Genomic DNA, 19466 nt, shown 5'->3' with positions numbered 1-19466 from the left:
CACCCCCCCCCCCCGCCTCATTTATACTCTCCCTTCACTTCCCCGCTGCCTCGTTTTTGGCCACCAGGAGTGAATAGATGTACCTGATATATTCAGATATGGAAAGCATGTGACTCACTCCCCCTCTATCCATGATTCAGTGCTGGATACTAGTCATACACTGTTAGGTTTTTCTTGTTCAGCCCAAACAGATTCTTCTATCCACTATCCTTACTAAACAGCACGGATGGACAAATCTCCTGCTACAGCTATTGTATTCTGACCATGCTAAGCAAGGGGTACAGCCTCCAAAGCTAGTGTTCATGAGCTGCCGATCCAGATTGCTGCTATGTACAGTAGAGACCAGCTCAAGCAGCACTACGCAAGAAGTCTTGATTAGATTTACCAAGTCAAAAGCACCAGCAGTGTCGTAAAAAGTTAGATTTTTTTGGGAAGCGAAGCTAACGAAAAAGGCATCTAACCTTCTAGGACACTGCTGGGTACAAGAGGGCTTATATAGGGGCTGGCTTAGTTTTTTCCGTTTGCTTGTGTCCCAACCTCCTGGTGACAGTATAACCCGACTGAAATAGAATTCCTCTGTCCCCCAATGGACAATAAAGAAAATTATGTTTTTCTTCAGTATTTTTACTAGTTTCATCATGTTCTCACTAGGGATGCACCGAAACTGATACTAGTATTGGTGCCGATACCGAGTATTTGAGCGAGTACTCGTACTTGCCCAAATGCTCCGATACTTACCCCCAATACCGGAGCTTCTGGTCAGAGGGAGATTTCCTCTGACCAGCAGTGCCGTGAGGGGAACATGGAGCTGGCTTCCCAGCCAAACAGCATGGAGTCGGCTTCCCGGCCAATCAGCATTGAGCTGGCTAAACAGCATGGAAGCAGCTTCCTGGCCAATCAGGAAGCCGGCTCCATGCTCCCGGAAGTACCGCTATCGGTATTCGGTATCGGCAAGTAACAAAAGATAAATATTGGTACTGGTACTTAATACTGAAAAACCGGTATCGGTGCATTCCTAGTTCTCACCCACCTCTTACCAAACATACAAATACGGACACAAGCTATGGTAGAACCTTTATTTATTCCCAATATCACAGAAATGAACACATTTTGCCTTACACAAGTAGGTAACTAAAAAAGCTAACTAAAGAATAACATGCGGGAAAGAGGGACACAAACTATTTTTATTCTAATTCCAATTTCATTCCACAACTCAAAGACAAACTATGTTGTAACAGAAAAGAGAAACATCACTGGTGTGGAAATGTGATATCCTATAAAACTCCCAAAGCTTCCTCTTACAGACGTACAACCAGCATGTGCCATGAAATATTAGGGGGCAGTAATACACGGAACACTTTGCTTGTCAATAATTATGTTATAAGTACAAACAACTAAAGAATCAAAGAGGCAATTCAAGAGTGACAAAGCCAGTGATCAAAGTGCTTTCCTTCTGTCTGATGTCAAACCATGCTGTTGTTGAAAGGTCATTGCAAAGGGCTGGGGGAAGGGGGTGTTAAGATGCTTGATGTGCATGATGTTGGTAGAAGAAAGATTTTACTTTACATGACCTGGTTTGACATAAAAGAGTTGTGGATTTAACAAGAAGCACATGACCTTGATCAGTCATTAACATTTACAAAATGCAGCCAATTAAAAGTGAAACTGCCATCAGATGCTTTATATAAGAAGCAACTATAGATATTAAATAAAAACAGCAATTTATATAAATTTGTACAATACATAGACCTCAATGCTCAGATGTGCTTGTTATTTTCTCTGTGATTAAAGGAGAACTATGAGGTGAGTGAAAATCACTCAACCTCATAGTTCGAGCCGACGTGTGACAATTAAACTGTCACACGTTGGCTCAAAAGATCGGGAAGTGAGCGAACACATACTGTCGCTTCTCGATGTAGCTTGCAATATACTGAGCTTTGGGTCACGGGAGGACGCTAGTATATGTTCTCCCATGACCCTTAAGAGAACTATGGGGAAAAACACTTACCACATAGTTCTCTTTTAACTTCTACGCAGAACAATTCTTAAAAGTGATGCTCGGTACGGTTTTATCCCTTCCAAATACTGGGTCAACTGTGGTCAAAACTTACTAATGGTACCCAAAACACTGAGCAGCTTCTAATCCGCTGATCATTGTCTAAGGCCTTGTTCACACCAAATGCAGACCAGATCCTAGTCTTTTAGATGCGTTTTTGATGCGTTTGCAGATCCAGAGCAGGTAAAATAGGGCCTGCCGCAGTTTTTTCACCTGCTCTGGACCTGCTCTGGAACTGCACGCTGCGATGTGAACTGGAGCAAAAAATGCCATTGGAATACATTGGACGCAGTTTTGATCCGGTCTGCAACTGATCTGCTCTGCACCTGCTCCACGCTTGGTGTGAACAAGGCCTAATAACATTGTAACTCACAGCAACCAATGACAGATTGGCCTTTACCTAAATTGCTTAAAACTGGCTTTTATTCATCAGAACCGTTCTTGCGCTATATTTTTAAACAGGTGATAAGCCTGTGGGTAACCAATAACATTATTGTACAATATGCACTGAAAAGATCAAAGTGCCTTTATTAATGGCATACTTACTGCCCCTCTGTTGTTCTTCAGCTCTCCATGACAGCTCAGTGCTCGGGAATGATCAATCAGCGGATCCTTCTGACATTCGTCAAGATAAATCAGCCTCTCCTTGTAATAGTGACACTCCGACTCTCCCGTCTTTACGTTAATTTCAGTAACAATTCCCTGAACTATATTAATCTGCCAAAGAACAAGAAGAAGATCGTTTAAACCTACTCTGAGTCTGTACATCTAATATTCAAGAAGAATGAATGAAGGATAATAGTGTCATCTCTAGGAAATTTCCATTAAAATATACCAAAAATAGCACAGCACTAAACAGAAGTTAGTGCATTATTTAAATGCCTCGTTCATTCTTCTTCTACTGAATATAACTTTCCACGGAAGTCAGTAAGCCTAGCAATATAATATTCTGACAACAAAGGCTTGGCTTAAAGAGGTAAAAAAATATTTTAGGACCTTGCTGAATTTTCCTGACCAAACACCATACATCCGCTGAGGACATTATTAGAAAAGGCTCTTTCCAAACGTAAATACACCAGAAGTGTTTAATAAACTCCTGTCCAACTAGAAAGTAACACCGTATTTATCAAACAGGTCAAGCAAAGGGCCATTTGTTTTACTGTATCATGGATCAGGTCCACATGAAGGGTACAGGATGCCTGTAAATAAGTGCGCATGTGTGTAGAATATCTAAATCATATATAATGCAATGCAAGGGATAATTTGGAAGTCAACATTTCAAGGGGTACTTAAGATGAACCATGCTGGGGGGGTATGAAGACTGGCTTTTATATAAGGACACACACAGTGTAACAAACCTGAAAGACAGTGTGCACATTGTATTTTCTGTTCAAGAGATCCTAAAAAAACTCACTTTTCCTATGAATAACTACATTGTTTCAAAATGTAAGTTTCTGCAGAAAGTAAAAGGTCACTGCAAAACTTGTCAATCAAGCTACTTGACTTGTCTGTGTCACCAAGATAGGTGGGAGATGTTTTTACTAAAAACAATTATAGTTTTACTTAAATTTATGATCCTAAAATCTGTCCAGGGCTCCATAAAAGAGATTTACGCTCACTTTCTGTTCTGAGGTAAATTTTTTACCCAGACAGGAAGTGAGGGTAAATCTGCTGCAGTGAAACTGATAACGGTAAAAATCCAATAGTGGTTATAGCATTCCTCTAATTAAAAAAGCCTTTTAATAGTCCATTCACACCATGTTAATTGGAGCTGTGCTGGTCGTGGTTTCCAGCACAGCCCCAACGCAAGACAAGGCAATTTGCCTCGTCACGAATGGTGCTCATTCTCACCACTGCGTTGCGGTAAGAACACAGTGGCTTGCGCTAAAAAAAAAAGTAAGGCATGCCTTACTTTTTTGCAACACAGTGGGATGTGATGCAGTACAACTGCCCGGCACCCCGCTGTGCCCATAGAGCCAAATTAAATGTCACAATGTGTCCTTTCAATAAAGTTCTAACAAAAAAAGTACACAGTGTGATGTGCTGGGATCAGCTCTTTGGCACCGCACAACAGAAGCTGTGAGATTAGCACAGCATCTGTTGTGAATGGGCCCTTACTTTTGTCTGTTTTGCTGATGGAGAGATCCCTTCACTTCCTGTCTTGCTAAAAAGCTGTCCCCAGGAGAGGAAGTAAGGTAAAATCTCTCTAAGAGGGTTTTAAAAAGGCAGTAAAACTTGACAGGAGTTCTAATCCTTCCCTACTCTGTCCAAAATGTAAAAATTTTTTTGCCTATAGATACACTTAAAATATTGGCATTATTTGTAGTTGGCAAGAGAAAGGCAGTAGAAGACTTTTACTTACAGCTTCCTCCAGGGGCTGCTGGTCGGGGTGGTCATTTGGGGTATGCCTGAGTATTTCTTTCAGTAACAAGTGGTATTTCACCAGTCGACTCCTGGGAATGTCCAAGAAATTCCATAAGTCTAATTTCCGGCTAAAAGGTGACTCTAAGCAGCGCTGCAGGAAGTCCTGTACTCTGTGGTCCTGTTTCTTGTAGTCCAGAAGGGCTTTTGCTGCCACCTGGTTACTGCAATAGCTGTCGTAGGAGTTTAAACAGGGCAGCTGTGGAGAAAGATAAAATCCAGTTATAGAACATCATTTCAACACTGTGTGTTTGGCAGGACATTGGAAATGTAAAAAAACAACATTAATGCTGAATAAGGTGTAATCTCCTTTTGACATACAACTCTTAAAGCTGCTTTAATGCTCCCTACTCTACCCCACTGCTTCGTCCAGCTGCTGAGAGCCAAGAAAATATTCAGAACTTCCTGGTATGAAGGAGCATGTGACTCACTCCCCTTCCACTCATGTGACAGTGTGATTCTTGGTGATTGGCCAAGTATTGCCAAATAAGGGTGGACAGACTTTTTTTAACCCTGCGTAGATGCCGACTAGCATGAATACAGATTTACCTATTTGCAGACAGCAGGTAGAGCTTTCGGTTGCTTTTCACGTGTTTACTAGTCGACTCTTAACTGCTCTGCAGAAAATCTACAGATAAAGCTGAAATTACACTCACACACAGAGCTCAATGAGCCAGAAGAGTGACTTTCAATTAGGTAAAGACAGTTTTAAAGCAACCAGTTACTGTTAGGCTCTGTCATTAGAAACGCTAATATAGTCATATATTTTTAATTATATTTTGTATTTAATTTTTTTTTTTTTTAGTAATACATTTTTATTTGGAAAGCGAAGATTTTCTATAACCAATAATTAAAAAGTTGGCTTTTAAAGGGGGATAGTGACTGCGCCTCTTTCAGCTTTCAGAAATACCTGAAGACACCCTGCCATGGTGCTTCAGTCAAGAATACTTATGCAACAACCTAAATGGCAATAAGAAATCTACATATTGTTTTACAATGCGCTGACAAGGGATAAGTCACTTCCACTAATGTCAGACATGTACTGAGAGATCCATGAACTCATGTGACATGACAAATGTCCAGTTTAATCAACAAGTGTGTCTTAGTCGGATTAGGTTTCATCAATTAGCCACCTGTCGGGACTGGTGTTTTTTTTTACCGTACCATAACAAGGGTCTATTTATTTTGATGACAGAAGATGAATGCCAATCAGTCTGACTACATTTACCTGCAAGCCCTGAAACACTTCCTGATGTCTTCTTTAAGATGCATTTTGTATATGCCTCACATATGGGCGAAACCCTTCAGACAAGGAGAATTAGCACACACTGATTTGCGTTTGAGTTTTATGCAGCATTATTTTTCGAAATGAATATCGTATATTACAAATTGTGAAAGCCGAACTCCAGCCAAATGGCTAAATACACAGTGGAAATAGATAAATGTAAACTCTATTATCTCCTGCTTTGTAATTCTGTGTAGCCGAGATTGAGAATGATATACCTTTGCAAGAAGTAATGAAAACTATTGCCACCTCTCTGCCTGCAGCCTGACTGGACTATGAACACTGATCATCAATTGCAAGTTCTCTGCCAACACTTATGTGCATGCAGCACAGTGTGATTGGCCCCTAGTGATAGGCTCTCCCTCTCCCAGTGTTAGTACTTCTGGGAAGGGATGGTTGATACTGGTATTACAGAATCTGATAATCATTCTAGTTGTATGTAATAACACATTCATCTGCTGTGGACCCCCAAGACTCTTGCCATTAATGCACACAGCATATTTGCACATTAATGCACACTTACCTTGTAGTGTGCCCTCTTCCAGCGATGTGAGGTCATTGCTCCCCGTCGTCGCTCCATCACTGCTATCTTCTTCTTGTCTTTTTTTAAATCTTTGTCATTGGTCGGCCACTGATGACGCAATTACCGCACATACACAGGACTTACATCTCAGCACCTGGCTTTTGCACGCAATTTTTTTTAAATTGCTAACAGGAAGGGAAAACATTTTTATGGCAGGAGAGACATACAGGGTAGCTTAGTGGCTTAGTGGTTAGCAATTCAGCCTTGCTGGAGCATTGGGGGCCCCAGTTCGAATACCACCCAGGACACTATCTCATGGAGTACTCCGGTTTGCTCCCACACTCCAAAGACATGCTGGTAGGTTAATTGGCTCCTGTCTACATTGGTCCTAGTGTGTGTGTATGTATGCATGTGAGATAGGGACCATAGATTGTAAGTTCCTTGAGGGCAGGGACTGATGTGAATGTACAGTATGAGAAGTTCTACGTACTTTGGAAGTGCTATATAAATGCCTGTAATAAATAGACAAAAATAAAACTCTACCCAACAATCTTTTTTATAGAGCATTACATGCATTAATTGGTGTTTTTGTGTCAATCTCTGTTAACAGCTTTTAATAATTTGATTATAAGATAAATGAACTGGTGTTAGAAGATAATTGTCTCCTGACAATAAAGTGAAAGAAAATAGCTAGTTAACTCACACTAAATGCTCATAACCGTATCCCATAAAGCACTGTTGTTTCTAATTTATGAACTTCAAGAAACCATATTAGATGTGATGAGGGGTCATGAAGATCAAAGGGAACCACTAGCAGAGAGTCCTCAAGAATAGGGCTGCTGGTAATTTTCAGGCTTCCTTTGTCTTCCTTCCATCCAAATGATAATACCCCTGACATGTTTCATCAGTGACAGACAGTAAACACAATGTCACCACCACTAAATCAAAGACTAGCCTGACACTCCCATCCTTTCACAACCGCCTGTAACAGGAGCCTAACAAACCCAGCCTGACAGCCTATTGAGACCTAACAAATGAGCTAAAATAACTCCTGCTAAGTCAGACGCAGTATTATGCACACATCCAATGCCTAATGCCGCTTTCCGATAATCCTTTCTTAGCGGACAAACTTGAGGTGCTTATTTAGAGAGAGTTTGCGTGATGCACTTAATAGTGTCTGCAGAAACGAAAAAGTACCAAAGTACAGCCTGTTCAGGTTATCTGACCGTATGGAACTAGTATTGCTGGGCACTATGGAACAAGTCAGCACTACAGAAATAATTAAAAATAAATACAATAGACAGTCTGTATTTTTCCACTGAACCCATGTGTCTCTTAGTAAATTGTATTAATTCAACACAACCAAAAATGTGGTACATACTCTATATTATTTATCATTTATAATGTGTGGTTGTAGGGCAAATATTTCAAAGTACAAATATAAATCTTATTTATAGGGCTAATGAAGACTTTCTTGATATAAGCCTCCAGCAATACCTAGTGCACTACCACTTAGCCATAATGGTTTTAATAGCTTGCATTGTGTTGAAGATGATCATGCTCCCAGGAAAGTGACAAGACAGATGACTTCATCGATGTATTGCTGCTCCTCCATTACCTGCTGACAGACTCACGTGGATCGTTAACCAGGCTGTACTGCTTCACTGCACTGAGCAGTTCTGTCTGGTAGGGGTGCATGGATCACAAGACTCTGAAGAGAATTTCAAAAATCTTTTGGCAGCAAAAAGTCTCACATAAGACATATAACATAGATGTTGTTTTTTGCTTTTCTTGAGTTCAGTCTTAAAGCTAAATTCCAGGACGTCTGCCATATACAGAGATGAAATACATATATGGGGGACTGTTTTATCTGATAAAGGGTTTGTATTTCTGTCCACCCAGCCCTGGGAATTCATACAGCTTTGCCACACAAGACAGCCGTGTCTGGCAGGGAAGAAGGCCTCATTTGTCTCTTCTGCAGTTAAGTAGCACTTACAGGTTTTGCCCTTCCACCCCAGCCTGTGACTGGCCAGTGAAGGGGAAGCAGCAGGCTGACAGGCTCATCTTCTGTCACTCTGTCTTTTCCTGCTATCAGCATGTCCCTTGTTATCAAAAGAGCACTGAGGCACAACTGGAACACAACCTATTAGCATGCCCCTTGTTGTCAAGAGAGCACTGCGGCAAAACTGCAACACAACCGATCAGCATGTCCCTTGTTATCAATTGAGCACTGCGGCACAATTAATTGGTCACCATGCAGCTTCTAACTATCCCAGTCTGAGCTGTGCTGTACAGGTGGATTGCAAGATGCTAAAAACAAGTTGTATTCAAGTACTTTCACTGTTTGTATTGATAAAAATACATTCAAATGATTTAATAATACAGTACTATTTTTATTTGTGTCTTTTTATATGGGCCTGCATATAGACAAAAAATATAAGTAATTTGGAGCTTTCATTTTAGCTCATATACAGTGACAAAGACACCGCATTTTGGGCGAGATCAAAATGAATGCAGACACCATATCTATGGACTGGTAAGCTGCATTATATTACATTTTTTTTAGGTTTAGATATGAATTAAATGTTACACCATAGACTTCTAGAAGTTGGGTATGCAGAAGTCTTTTACACCACAATCCTCTAGGAATCAATGAAATCTTTAGGGCATATACTGAATCTACCTATTTCTCACATATCTCTTCCTGTATAGTCCTGTGTCCAATGTATTATTTAGATGCCTCTTTTTCCCCTCAGTCCTGCTGTCTTTTATTCTACAATGGCAATGAAAAAAATAGTTTTTATGTGCCAAACTGCATACTTTTATTGTGTTTTTGTCTTTTGTTGAAAGCTTGATAGAAATAATTGTCTAAAGATATGGCTCTAGTTTAAAACAGAACTCAAGAAAATGCTGTCAGCACCTGCGATTCAGGTTTCTCATTTAAATGTTAATTAAAAGTGCCTTGAGGGGCGAATGCATGACTTCCTGAATGTAAAGACCTGATAATTGCTCCTGTTTGTTACAGAGGAACAAAGCATGAAAAAAAGGTAATGCACAGATTTAGATCTGCTAACGCTCTAACCTATCATTGCCCATATTCCGCAGCTTGATCCTGAATGCTGCCATGATAATGAAGCTCTCCTATGCTGGAGGCTGAGCTGGGTGTGTCACTTTCCTGATAACAATTTGCGGAATACAATGTATTCCTACCTCGCTGAGCAAGTTAGACCACCCTACAAGTGGAATAGCAGATGACAGCTATTGCTACTTACTACAATGGAATTACAAAGCAGCACCCACTACATTCTTAACAGCCACTCAGCTTAATTACTAACTAGTGCATTACCTTAAAAATCATTATCATCAAGATGGTTTCCTACTATGTCCCACACTGGTGCTCATACATGGATTTCCTAATGCCTAATGAACAAGAGATTTCAGCCTGTTAAGGAAATGAACTTACGTCTGTGAATTATGTTTTTCTTATCCGGTAAGGACATTTCCTTGTTAAAGAATTAGAAAATGCAAACCACATACTGGTCTATGCAGCAGAGCTATTAAATCATTTGCAAACAGGTATGTGAGCTTTGGGAGATTATTGGAATTAGTTTGCAAAGGCCGGGTTAGGCCCTCTGTCAAGTTGCCGTTGCAGTTTTTGTCCCTCCTGGGAAGAGTCACCCCTCTATTTGTCCTTCTAATCGCCATTACCAAGACAGAAAGTGGTGGTAAAATTTAGAGTTGTTTCCAGAGCAGTTCCCAATGGGGACTAATGTTCTGGTGACAACTTTCTAAGAGTGGAATTCCCATTATTTTGAAAAGAATTCTTATTTCCTATTGCATCTCCAGAATAGGAAGTGAAAGCTACACAGTAAGACACAGACAGCAAAAAAAAAAAATGGCGTGATAAGTTTTGGCAGTACATACAATTGGACAGCCAAAGAAGACAGCGGCTCTTTCATTCAATTAAACACAAGAGATATAGAGAGTCCTCTGGTCTACAGACAATAGCCAACAAGGAGTTGTGTATCACCAGTGCTCCTGCTATGAACTTATCATAGCAGGTCTGAAACAGGGAAAAGTTGCTTCCATGATGAAACAGGAGTTTAACGCATTTTATTTCTGGCACGTTGTGCTATTGAGTCTAGAATGCATACACAACCTTTTCCAGGATGTTGAGTCCTCATCTACATATGAGCTGCTATTACGCTGTAAAGGAGGTAACGTGATAACTGGCTGTGTTTACTAATGTAACATTCGCCTTTTCTATATGGCTGCAATGAATTACATGTGCCTCCTACTCTATTGAAGAATGTTGCAACCAACCTTCCCACATTGAAATGAATAATAAGGTGGGGTCAGATGTAAATGTAATTACAACATCAACCATCTCAAGTCCTCCACAGGGTATAGGTCATCTCCCTTCTAGAGTTATAAATTATATTAGATATTTCTTATTAGGCAATATATTTAAATAAAAGCAAAATATCTAGGAGTTCTTTAGAATTTTCGTATGCTGACATAGATGTTAATCATTGCAATTCCTTGAATCACAGTTACATTTGGTAGGCTTTTTGGTAGTATATACAGTCTTGGCAATGAGTCATACATTTATTATAATCATTACTAAGGGGCTGACAGTAAAACCGGTGATAGATATCTAATCTTTATCCAGCCTGGACAGTGAAACAAACTAGATTTCTTACTTCTGTATTTTCCTATATAAGGAAAACCCGAGAATTTCACTTCCTAATTCACTTGAGGAAATTCCACACTGATAAAACATCCTATGATTGGGTAGATGTTATAGTATAGTTTTCTAATAATTACTTTGTCAAGCCAATTGGAAATCACACTTGAAACACGAGAATTTCCAAAAGGCAAGGACATCTCACAAGATGTAAACTGGAGGCACACATGAAATGTACAGTTCCTTTTGCAGAGATCACACAATTCTTGCTCTAAACAGAAATGATGATCGTGTATTTATTATTATTATTATTATTATACGTGATTTATATAGCGTCAACAGTTTGCACAGCTCTTTACAATATAAGGAAGACATTACAATCACAATACAATTCAAGACATGATGGTAAGGAGGGCCCTGCCCTTGGGGGCTTGCAATCTAAAAGTAAGGGACGAGTGACACATGAGGAGGTATTTATTTCCACTTTCTTTTTTCTGTAAATGTCTAAGCAACCGCAACTTAAAATGTATATGTCACATACGGATTGAGGTTCCCACTTCACAAAGAAATAACATTCAGAAAAATGTTATTAAATAACCAAGGCATACTAGTCCTACACTGAGCAGTTTGGGGTGCGCATTGGTCTGGCTGTTAGATTTCCCTTTGGCTTTCTTGGAGAAAAAAAAACATTGTACAGATAAATGAATATTTGGATGAACCAGAGTTTAATGTTGGTGGGACAGTTCAGTCACACTTGCCTCTCTCATCAAACCCACTGACACGGCTTCTTTTATATTTTAGTGCTAAGCGCAGCATATGGAAAATCTTAAGCTGGCCATACACACAGGAATTTTCTGCCAATGTGAACCATTTTGCTGTCAATTTCATCAAAAATGTCTGATTTTTCTGCCGCATTTGATTCCATTTCAACCCTCCTCTTTTTTTGCAGACGTTTGATGTTAAAAGTTTTGAGTGCTCCATCAAATTGCCATGTGCATGGGCAGCTTTTTGTTATATTCACACAGTTGTTATTTTTATGTTACAGAACAAGCACTTTCTTTGCAAAGCTTCAATAACCGAAAGCAAATGCCTGTTCCTCACGCCCATGTGATAAAGGCCTTAGAGGAGAACTTAGTCAACACACTAAAATGTAAAAGATTGCACAATATAAATAGCTCTTTATATGTGACAGCTTTTGGTTTCTGTTGGCATTGTGATAACAATGTTCTAGATATTTACAGGACTGTAGCAGATCTGTGGTTCTGTTTGTCTTCGGACAACCAAGTATATTAAGTTCCACCATTAAAATAAGTATATATTTTTATCCTCGGCACCCTTCACTTGGCCGAAAAGGATAACCCGATTTACTTTAACAAAGCAAATCTCCAAAAGGAGGTTGGGTAACTCCCTCACAAAGCAGACCATTCCAGCAATAAACCCCACTTTTATCTAATAAAAGCTGTAAATAATCTCTGTAAACCAATTTCTATCCAGCACAGGTAATTCTATAGCTCACACAAAATGCATCCAAGTACATTTATTCTAATACATCATTTTTTTTACACCAAATCTAAAACTGACGAGCTTGCATAGGAAGTTAGTCCACTTAAAACTACTTACAGGTTTATGATATCGTTCAGAGACTTTGCGGTGAGAGCTCTGCAGTACTCACTCACATGCTACAGCCATTATGAGGGGCTGCGTTGTAAGAAAAGCTGAACTATATCCATGTAGTAGCACCTCCCCTCCCCCCCAACTACAAGAATGGCTGTATAAATGTATATTGTAACTTACCCAACCCACTAAGATGTGCCCAACATGTTCTGTGGAGCCATCTGGTTTCCTGACATCACGTAGGCATTGCAGGAGATCTGTAAACACACAGATGCATTTTAATCAATTCTTCTCTGAAAGGGATGTCCATCACAGGAGTCACAAGAGACAGAGCAGAGTGTATACCTTCATGGAGGGGAATAAGAGAGTCCAGGGTGCCAAAGATTTGCATTAACTCTTTTTCTGTCATTATGGAGAGTTTCAACATTGGGTCATGATATGCCTGTGAGAACAAAAAATGGACAAAATCTAGTCTTCAATTATCCAGAAACAAAAGCCTGCTCATATTTCACACAATGACCTTCAGTGGTCCTGTTTAGTCATTTAACAAAACTGAGAACAAGCTGTTCTCTTTTAACAAACCTAACAGAAGCTCACAGAGTAGATAACAGTACAGCAAATGAGTATGTGAAGGAAAGACAGATTATCCTTTTATCCTGTTCAGAATAAAATGTAAGCATATAGTGGGGGGTGTTAGAAGTGGGCTTTGTAGCCTTACAGGCCAAATGGCAGATGCATCTTCCAAAGGATACAACTGCTTATGAGGTCACATGGCTTGATTTAGGAAACAAAAAGCTTTAGTGTAAGTGCAGAGTGTTCACAGGATACAACTGCTATGTACACACATTATATTCTGTGCAGAATAAAGCAGCATTTCTCTTTCCTTTACCACCTAATTGTTCATATAAGACATTGCTAGCCTACCTTTTTTGCCAGCTTCAAGTCTTCTATTAGGTCTTCCTCTCCTTGAGATAACTCAAAAATAGCCTGTAAAATTAAATTGAAAGAACACCATAGTTAGTCATGGATGCAATGTGAGAGCAGGCTTTGGTGCCGAACTAGGCACATATAGGCAAACCCTATGTACGGTAACATCATAGCTCTTGACTAGTCAAATGCTCCGATAAATGAATGGAAGACTGCAAAACTTCCAACCTTGCTGTGATCTTTAAAAATCTCTAGAATGATTTTTGTGTTGTGTGAGCTGCAGGTGCTATCTTACTCAATGGTCATAAACCTGCCTAGTCCTTCTCACATATCCATCATCAAAAATGAACAGTGAAGCATGATCCATCATATAAAGATCAAAGTGCAGAGAGGCCTAAGAACCCCCCCCCCTTCTCCTGCTCCTGGCAAATGCCAAACGCATTAAACTTATGAAGCGTTTAACACGTGTGGGTGGGAACAGTCACTGTCTGAAAGGAGATAAAATGGCCACGTTTCCATTTATTTGGCATCTTGTCCTTGCTCTCTGCAGGAGGTGCCCGGCGCGACTGCAATTACCCAATCATGCAAATATTCTTTTTTGGCAAAGCATGTGATTTCTCAACAATGGTCATGGTGCTTTAAATACAAAATATGTTGGGATTTATTCACGGTTATCAGTAAACCGCAGCTCAGTGTTACATAACTCTTCCTCCACTTGAAAGCAGTAACATGTTTTCTATTGAAATACAGATCATGATTAATAAACTGACTTCTGCCCATGTAAAGCATGACCTGAACTACATTTATGCTTTCTGCCCAGTTATCCCAACTTGGGTGCCCCCCAGTCAACTAGCCAGCCTTGGATGACTCTGATATCACACCGATAACATCACACATCATAGCCACTTATGGCATGCCGAGGGTGGAGGCAGAAAGGCTGAAAGCGACAGTTTCCCCTCTCTGCATCAGTACACTGGGAACTGACTTTGATCTTTTAGGACCAAGTTTTTACCTGCTGTCCACAATAAACCCTTCTCCACTTTGGCCCTCCCATTTCTTGTTTGAATATTTGCTATTACCAGCAACATCTGCACCTATAAACTGTTACCCTAGCAGTTCAGTTCCAGGTGTACAGACCCAATACACTAATCTGTCTAGGTTATACACAGGGATGTGTTGCTGACCGTCGGCAACATGATGTGTGGTTGGTTATATCCTGCCCCTGGCTACCCGGCTGCCCTAAGCCACAGCCTACCCAATGTTGGCTGTGGCCTGGAGCAGCATGGTTGCCCATGCCCAAGAAATCCATGGCCATTTTACCAATACAGTGCATGCATTCCGTAATATGCGATGAGCAACCAAAACGTGTCATAAATCAGACTTTTTAAAACAGTTTAAGGTAATTAGTATATTTGTGTGTTTTGTAAGTTTTATTTATACTTTATGATTTTGGATAAAAATATATTATTTTGTCAAGAAAATATGAATTATTGCAACAAAAATTTAAATACATTTCCAGTCAGCATGTGGAGCCCTGGACTCCTTTTTACATGTTTATTCAGCTATTCTTCAACTCAGATTGCACACACAGCTGAATGACTTTTTAGACCCATTCTCCATACTCCCTGCCTGCTCTGTTAAAGATGGGAATTATGTGTACTTGGGAGAGATTTCCTCTCATTTCCTGCTGTGTTAATAGGACAGGATGTGAAGGGAAATCTGCCCTGTGGGACAGACAGCAAAAAATAACCTAATAGAGTTAGGGTCTTAGCTTGACATACACTTCACACTTCAGAGCACATATGGCTTGGAAGCTGTTTTTTATTATATATTATATTTTATTGTATTATTATATTATACAAGTTAGATTTGCTTAGATACACTGAATAGTAATGCCAGACTCCAAGTTCTAACTAGATGGCATGCTAGTATTTGTAGCTCCTTCACAACTAGAGAGCCACAGAGGTATTTGGTCTGCATTAACAAGAGAAGGTGTGCATTTATGTGAAGTGTGCACAGCTGTGTATATCATTACATCCCATAGTCTTCACAGAATAATCTCACTACATGCAGCCAGATTCATCTGTTTGCAGTCCAAACATTTGGTAAAACACAAACCTCCTGACGCTTGAGCTCCTTGGAAGTGAGCACTTGATTAACACAAACATCGAACGTCTCACTCCACAGCTTGCTGTCCCTGCGCTTCGTGATGGAAGGAGGGGCATTTCTGGACCAAGGTCTCGGTGTAAATAGATCTGGACGACTATCACCCCGGAAGCTGATAGATCGCTAAAATAAAAAATAGACAAGAAAAGGTGTTATATGAAAACACATTGCTTAAATGTAATATTTATCTGAAACATTTTCAAGATTAATTTCAGGCAAACAACTAAAATAGTGATAAGTGATTAAACTAGGGATAAACTGATATCAATATCGGTATCATTGCCAATAAGGCTCCGATATATGCCCCGATACCGGAATCTCAGTGTCAAGAGGGAGCATAGAGCCGCTTCCGGGCTTCCTGATTGGCTAGGAAGTCGGCTTCACTTGTCGCTAGGCTGCCTGGCTTCCTCACCAATCAGGAAGCCGGGCAGCACATCATGACCCGCCTCCCAGCTTCCTGATTGAATAGGAAGCCAGCTTCACTTGTCGCTAGGCAGCCTAGCTTCCTGATCAATCAGGAAGCCGGGCGGCAGGTCATGACCCGCGACCCAGCTTCCTGATTGGTAAGAAAGCGAGGCTGCCTCACAGCGTCGCAAGGGAGCGTGAAGCCAATGTTCTTTCAATAAAACACCGGCTTCCCAGGCTCCCCAGGAAGCAGGGTGGCGGGTCATGTGATTCATACAACTCTGCTAGAAAACACAGTCAGGAAAGAGGGCAACTCTGCGTTTTTTGGAAGAGCTAAGGCATGGCATGATGCAGTGCACGAATATGTATTCAACTTTGCTAATTCCAATATATTTTACTATGTTTAAAAGGGTATACAACTGCATTAAATGTTTTTATATCTACCTGGAGGATCAGTTATAATAAAATTGTATATAACATAGTTGATTGGCTTCATGGTTATGAGAAATTTGCAACGCAGCAGTTGTTCAAACAGGCAGGTGCTGAGAAGCTGTTGCAAGCAACACCTAAACTGAGCCACATGTGACTCATGAACAACCAGCTTTGGAATAAGGTAAAACATCAAGGTTACTTTATTTTCTAAATATCTTATTGTAATATGTTTACTGTGCTCTATTTCCTCAGATATATTTAATTATCTTTCTCTTCCCTGTGATCATTTTTTAATCTGTTGTGTCCTAGTCCATCTGGCTCTTTCAAGTTTTTTTTTTTGTGTGTCAAAACTGCATTCTGAAAATAAGTGTCCTCGTGTATAGGGAATAAAATGCCCCATGCAATCACCCTACGTGTGACTTACAGTTTATAGTACATCTCACTGCAACCACAGCTAGAAACAGTGTATGCAGGGAGATCTGAAGACTTAAAATAAAACTATAGCCAAACTTTTTTTTTAGCCACAGTTCTCTTTTAGGTTAAAGGAGTACATTTACTAATGTAATCTTGTGACCCAATGCCAGCATATAGCGGGCTACTGCCCACTATATGCTGACAGCGCAGAGGCATGCTGCAGCAGGGAAAGATCCCGACAATATATCCTCGGAGTCCACTATGCTGCCTGATTAATAGCTGGCTCTGCCTCTCTAGAGCCAGCTGTGCCCAGCCCCCTCTCCTTCTCTATCCGTCCAATGAGCACTGGAGGAACTGACAGACTCTCTGCAGGGAGAAGCCATGAGCTGAGTGATCAGCGGTTTGTGATTACTCAGTTCTCGAGCTACAGAGCCGACGTTTGACAGCTGCAGTGTCGCACACCAGCTCAAACTATTTGGAACAGTTAATTTTACATTCCCAAGATTTCCCCTTTAAGCTGGCCATACACTGGTCAAATTTTGGCTGAGTAGCCAGGACCAGTTTGTGGCCCCCTCTGCACACCTGCTGCTGTCAGAATAAAATAGCCTGGCAGGATGGCATGTTTTTTCATTCAGCCCCACAATACAGTGTATGGCCAGCCTTTGAAGATAAAATCATATTAGAAAAAAGTTAAGGGTTCAGTCCACAAAAACCTTAATGCCATTTTTTTGGCAGATGCTGAAGACTTAAACCACCCGACAATTTCTTAGATCCCTTGAGGACCCCATTGGTGAGATCTCTGTGTTTAGGTTCCTGGGTCTATATGACAGCTGTTGCCACTATAACTCTGCTGGATTTATTTCTTCTATATTACAGAGAATGCAATAGGAAGAGGTGGAATACACAAAGGTGGGCGGGAACACTGAGAAGTACCAGGTGGACAGGAAAAGGGTTGAAAATTTTGGCAGGGAGATCTCACTGCTGGAGTATATAAGACATAAGATGCCATGGCATGACTCAGCCCTGAATTATTACTTGGGGGTGAAGTGGGCCTTAAAGCATTTTATGCTTCACCTCTGTCATAAAATTAAAAAAGAAAAAAACTGTAATCAGTGATTCCTGTTTTAACAGACATGCAAAATGTCTGACATGGGGCCATTCCTGTCCTTTATACCAGTTTTACAAAGAGTCCCATGAGTTCATAAAGATTCCATTTAACAAAAGTAAACTAGCAGGTTTTTCACTGCTTTCTTCTATGACCAATACTAGAAAAATGACAGCTGGAATTGGATTTTTCACTTTAGACCAGACGTACGCTTTTCTTTGTCTTGCTTTGTAGAACTGGTAACAAGGAGGTTTAAATGTCTGGATAATCCTCTGAGGAAGTCACATTTTATATAGAGGCAGAACTATAAATAACTGGGCCACATAAATCTATATAAGGCATTTCATGAGCCAAATTAAAGGGAAGCAGTTCATGAATCAGATATAGAAACATGTTTCCGCTGAGTCTGTCAGTGTGAGGATTAGCGGAAAAATATAAGAGTGAATTCACTATGAACATGGCCATTTTAAAGGCCAACACCAGGTTGCTTTTTGCCCAGAGCGGGGATTTAAATAATTACATGCAGTATCCAGGCACAAAATGGTGGCCTGAACTATTCTGGTTTCTGCTGCAGAATTTGACATGAAAACATTTTCAGGACCATTGATTTTTTTTTTATCTGTAAATGTAGCCAGTTTGTTTAATGGCAATCCAACTTATGGAGAAGTATGGGACTTGTAAAATTAACCAATAAATGGTGTTATTGTATGTACATCCCTTTAAAAGTTTCATACATATTAATTTTATCTCAGACTTGCTTGACTGTCTGGATAAATAACTAAGTATAGAATTCTGCAGACAGTCACCTTTCCTTTGTAGAGTTTAAGGGGTAGTCTGTCTAAGTAACAATGCTTTCCGCCAAAACCAACAAAATGTTCAACAGTAGCCTAGAAATGTGACCACCATAAGGTGCTCACGCCTATGTATTCCTAAAAAGATTTTTTAATCCAGGGATACCCGAGACCACAGTTGCTGAAGTCCTCTACTTTGTTCCAAGCTCTGACCCATCCCTGACAACCCAGAATGTAATGCAGGAGCCTCAACAGACTCCTTAAATGATAATATGCCATGAGCTTCTATTTTATTCACTGCTTATTCTGCAATATTCTTGTCTAATGAATCTACTGAACCAGGTTTTCAGAACAAATACAAAAAAACATAAGGTCACAGAAAAATAAGGAAATAAAGCAGACAAAACCACATAAGTCAATAAGAGCAAGAATTAATAAAGCTTAACATAAAAAAAAAAAGTTAAACAAATAGTATACAATAGAGCAAGCATTTAAACAAGGATACAGCTGTTTAAACTGCAAAAGGGAGGCTTAGAAATGTAGCCAAAACATAATTTGAACTTCCCACATTGGTGCTCACAACTGTAACTAATAAAGCCTCTCTTTCAGACCTAAGACATATTTTCCCTGACCTCTCCAC

At 40.1% G+C, this 19466-nt stretch overlaps 1 protein-coding gene across 3 annotated transcripts in view; it reads right to left on the bottom strand.

The window, feature by feature from the left end:
* Window positions 1-19466, bottom strand: part of ARHGEF3 (Rho guanine nucleotide exchange factor 3) — a 261754-nt gene that overhangs the window by 2152 nt on the left and 240136 nt on the right. For all 3 annotated transcript variants that reach the window (XM_018556283.1, XM_018556284.1, XM_018556286.1), the window contains 6 exons: window positions 15632-15802; window positions 13511-13573; window positions 12932-13028; window positions 12767-12843; window positions 4419-4676; window positions 2603-2773 (listed from right to left, as the gene is read on the bottom strand). In XM_018556283.1, coding sequence (XP_018411785.1) covers window positions 2603-2773; window positions 4419-4676; window positions 12767-12843; window positions 12932-13028; window positions 13511-13573; window positions 15632-15802 — 837 coding nt within the window. The remainder of the gene's footprint in view (window positions 1-2602; window positions 2774-4418; window positions 4677-12766; window positions 12844-12931; window positions 13029-13510; window positions 13574-15631; window positions 15803-19466) is intronic.

This window comes from Nanorana parkeri, unplaced genomic scaffold (assembly GCF_000935625.1).
Source record: "Nanorana parkeri isolate BGI_ZX_2015 unplaced genomic scaffold, ASM93562v1 scaffold231, whole genome shotgun sequence".
NCBI classification, from domain to species: Eukaryota; Metazoa; Chordata; class Amphibia; order Anura; family Dicroglossidae; genus Nanorana; species Nanorana parkeri.
The sequence above is the reverse complement of the archived record's forward strand: the minus strand, read 5'-3'. Positions and strand labels throughout refer to the sequence as shown.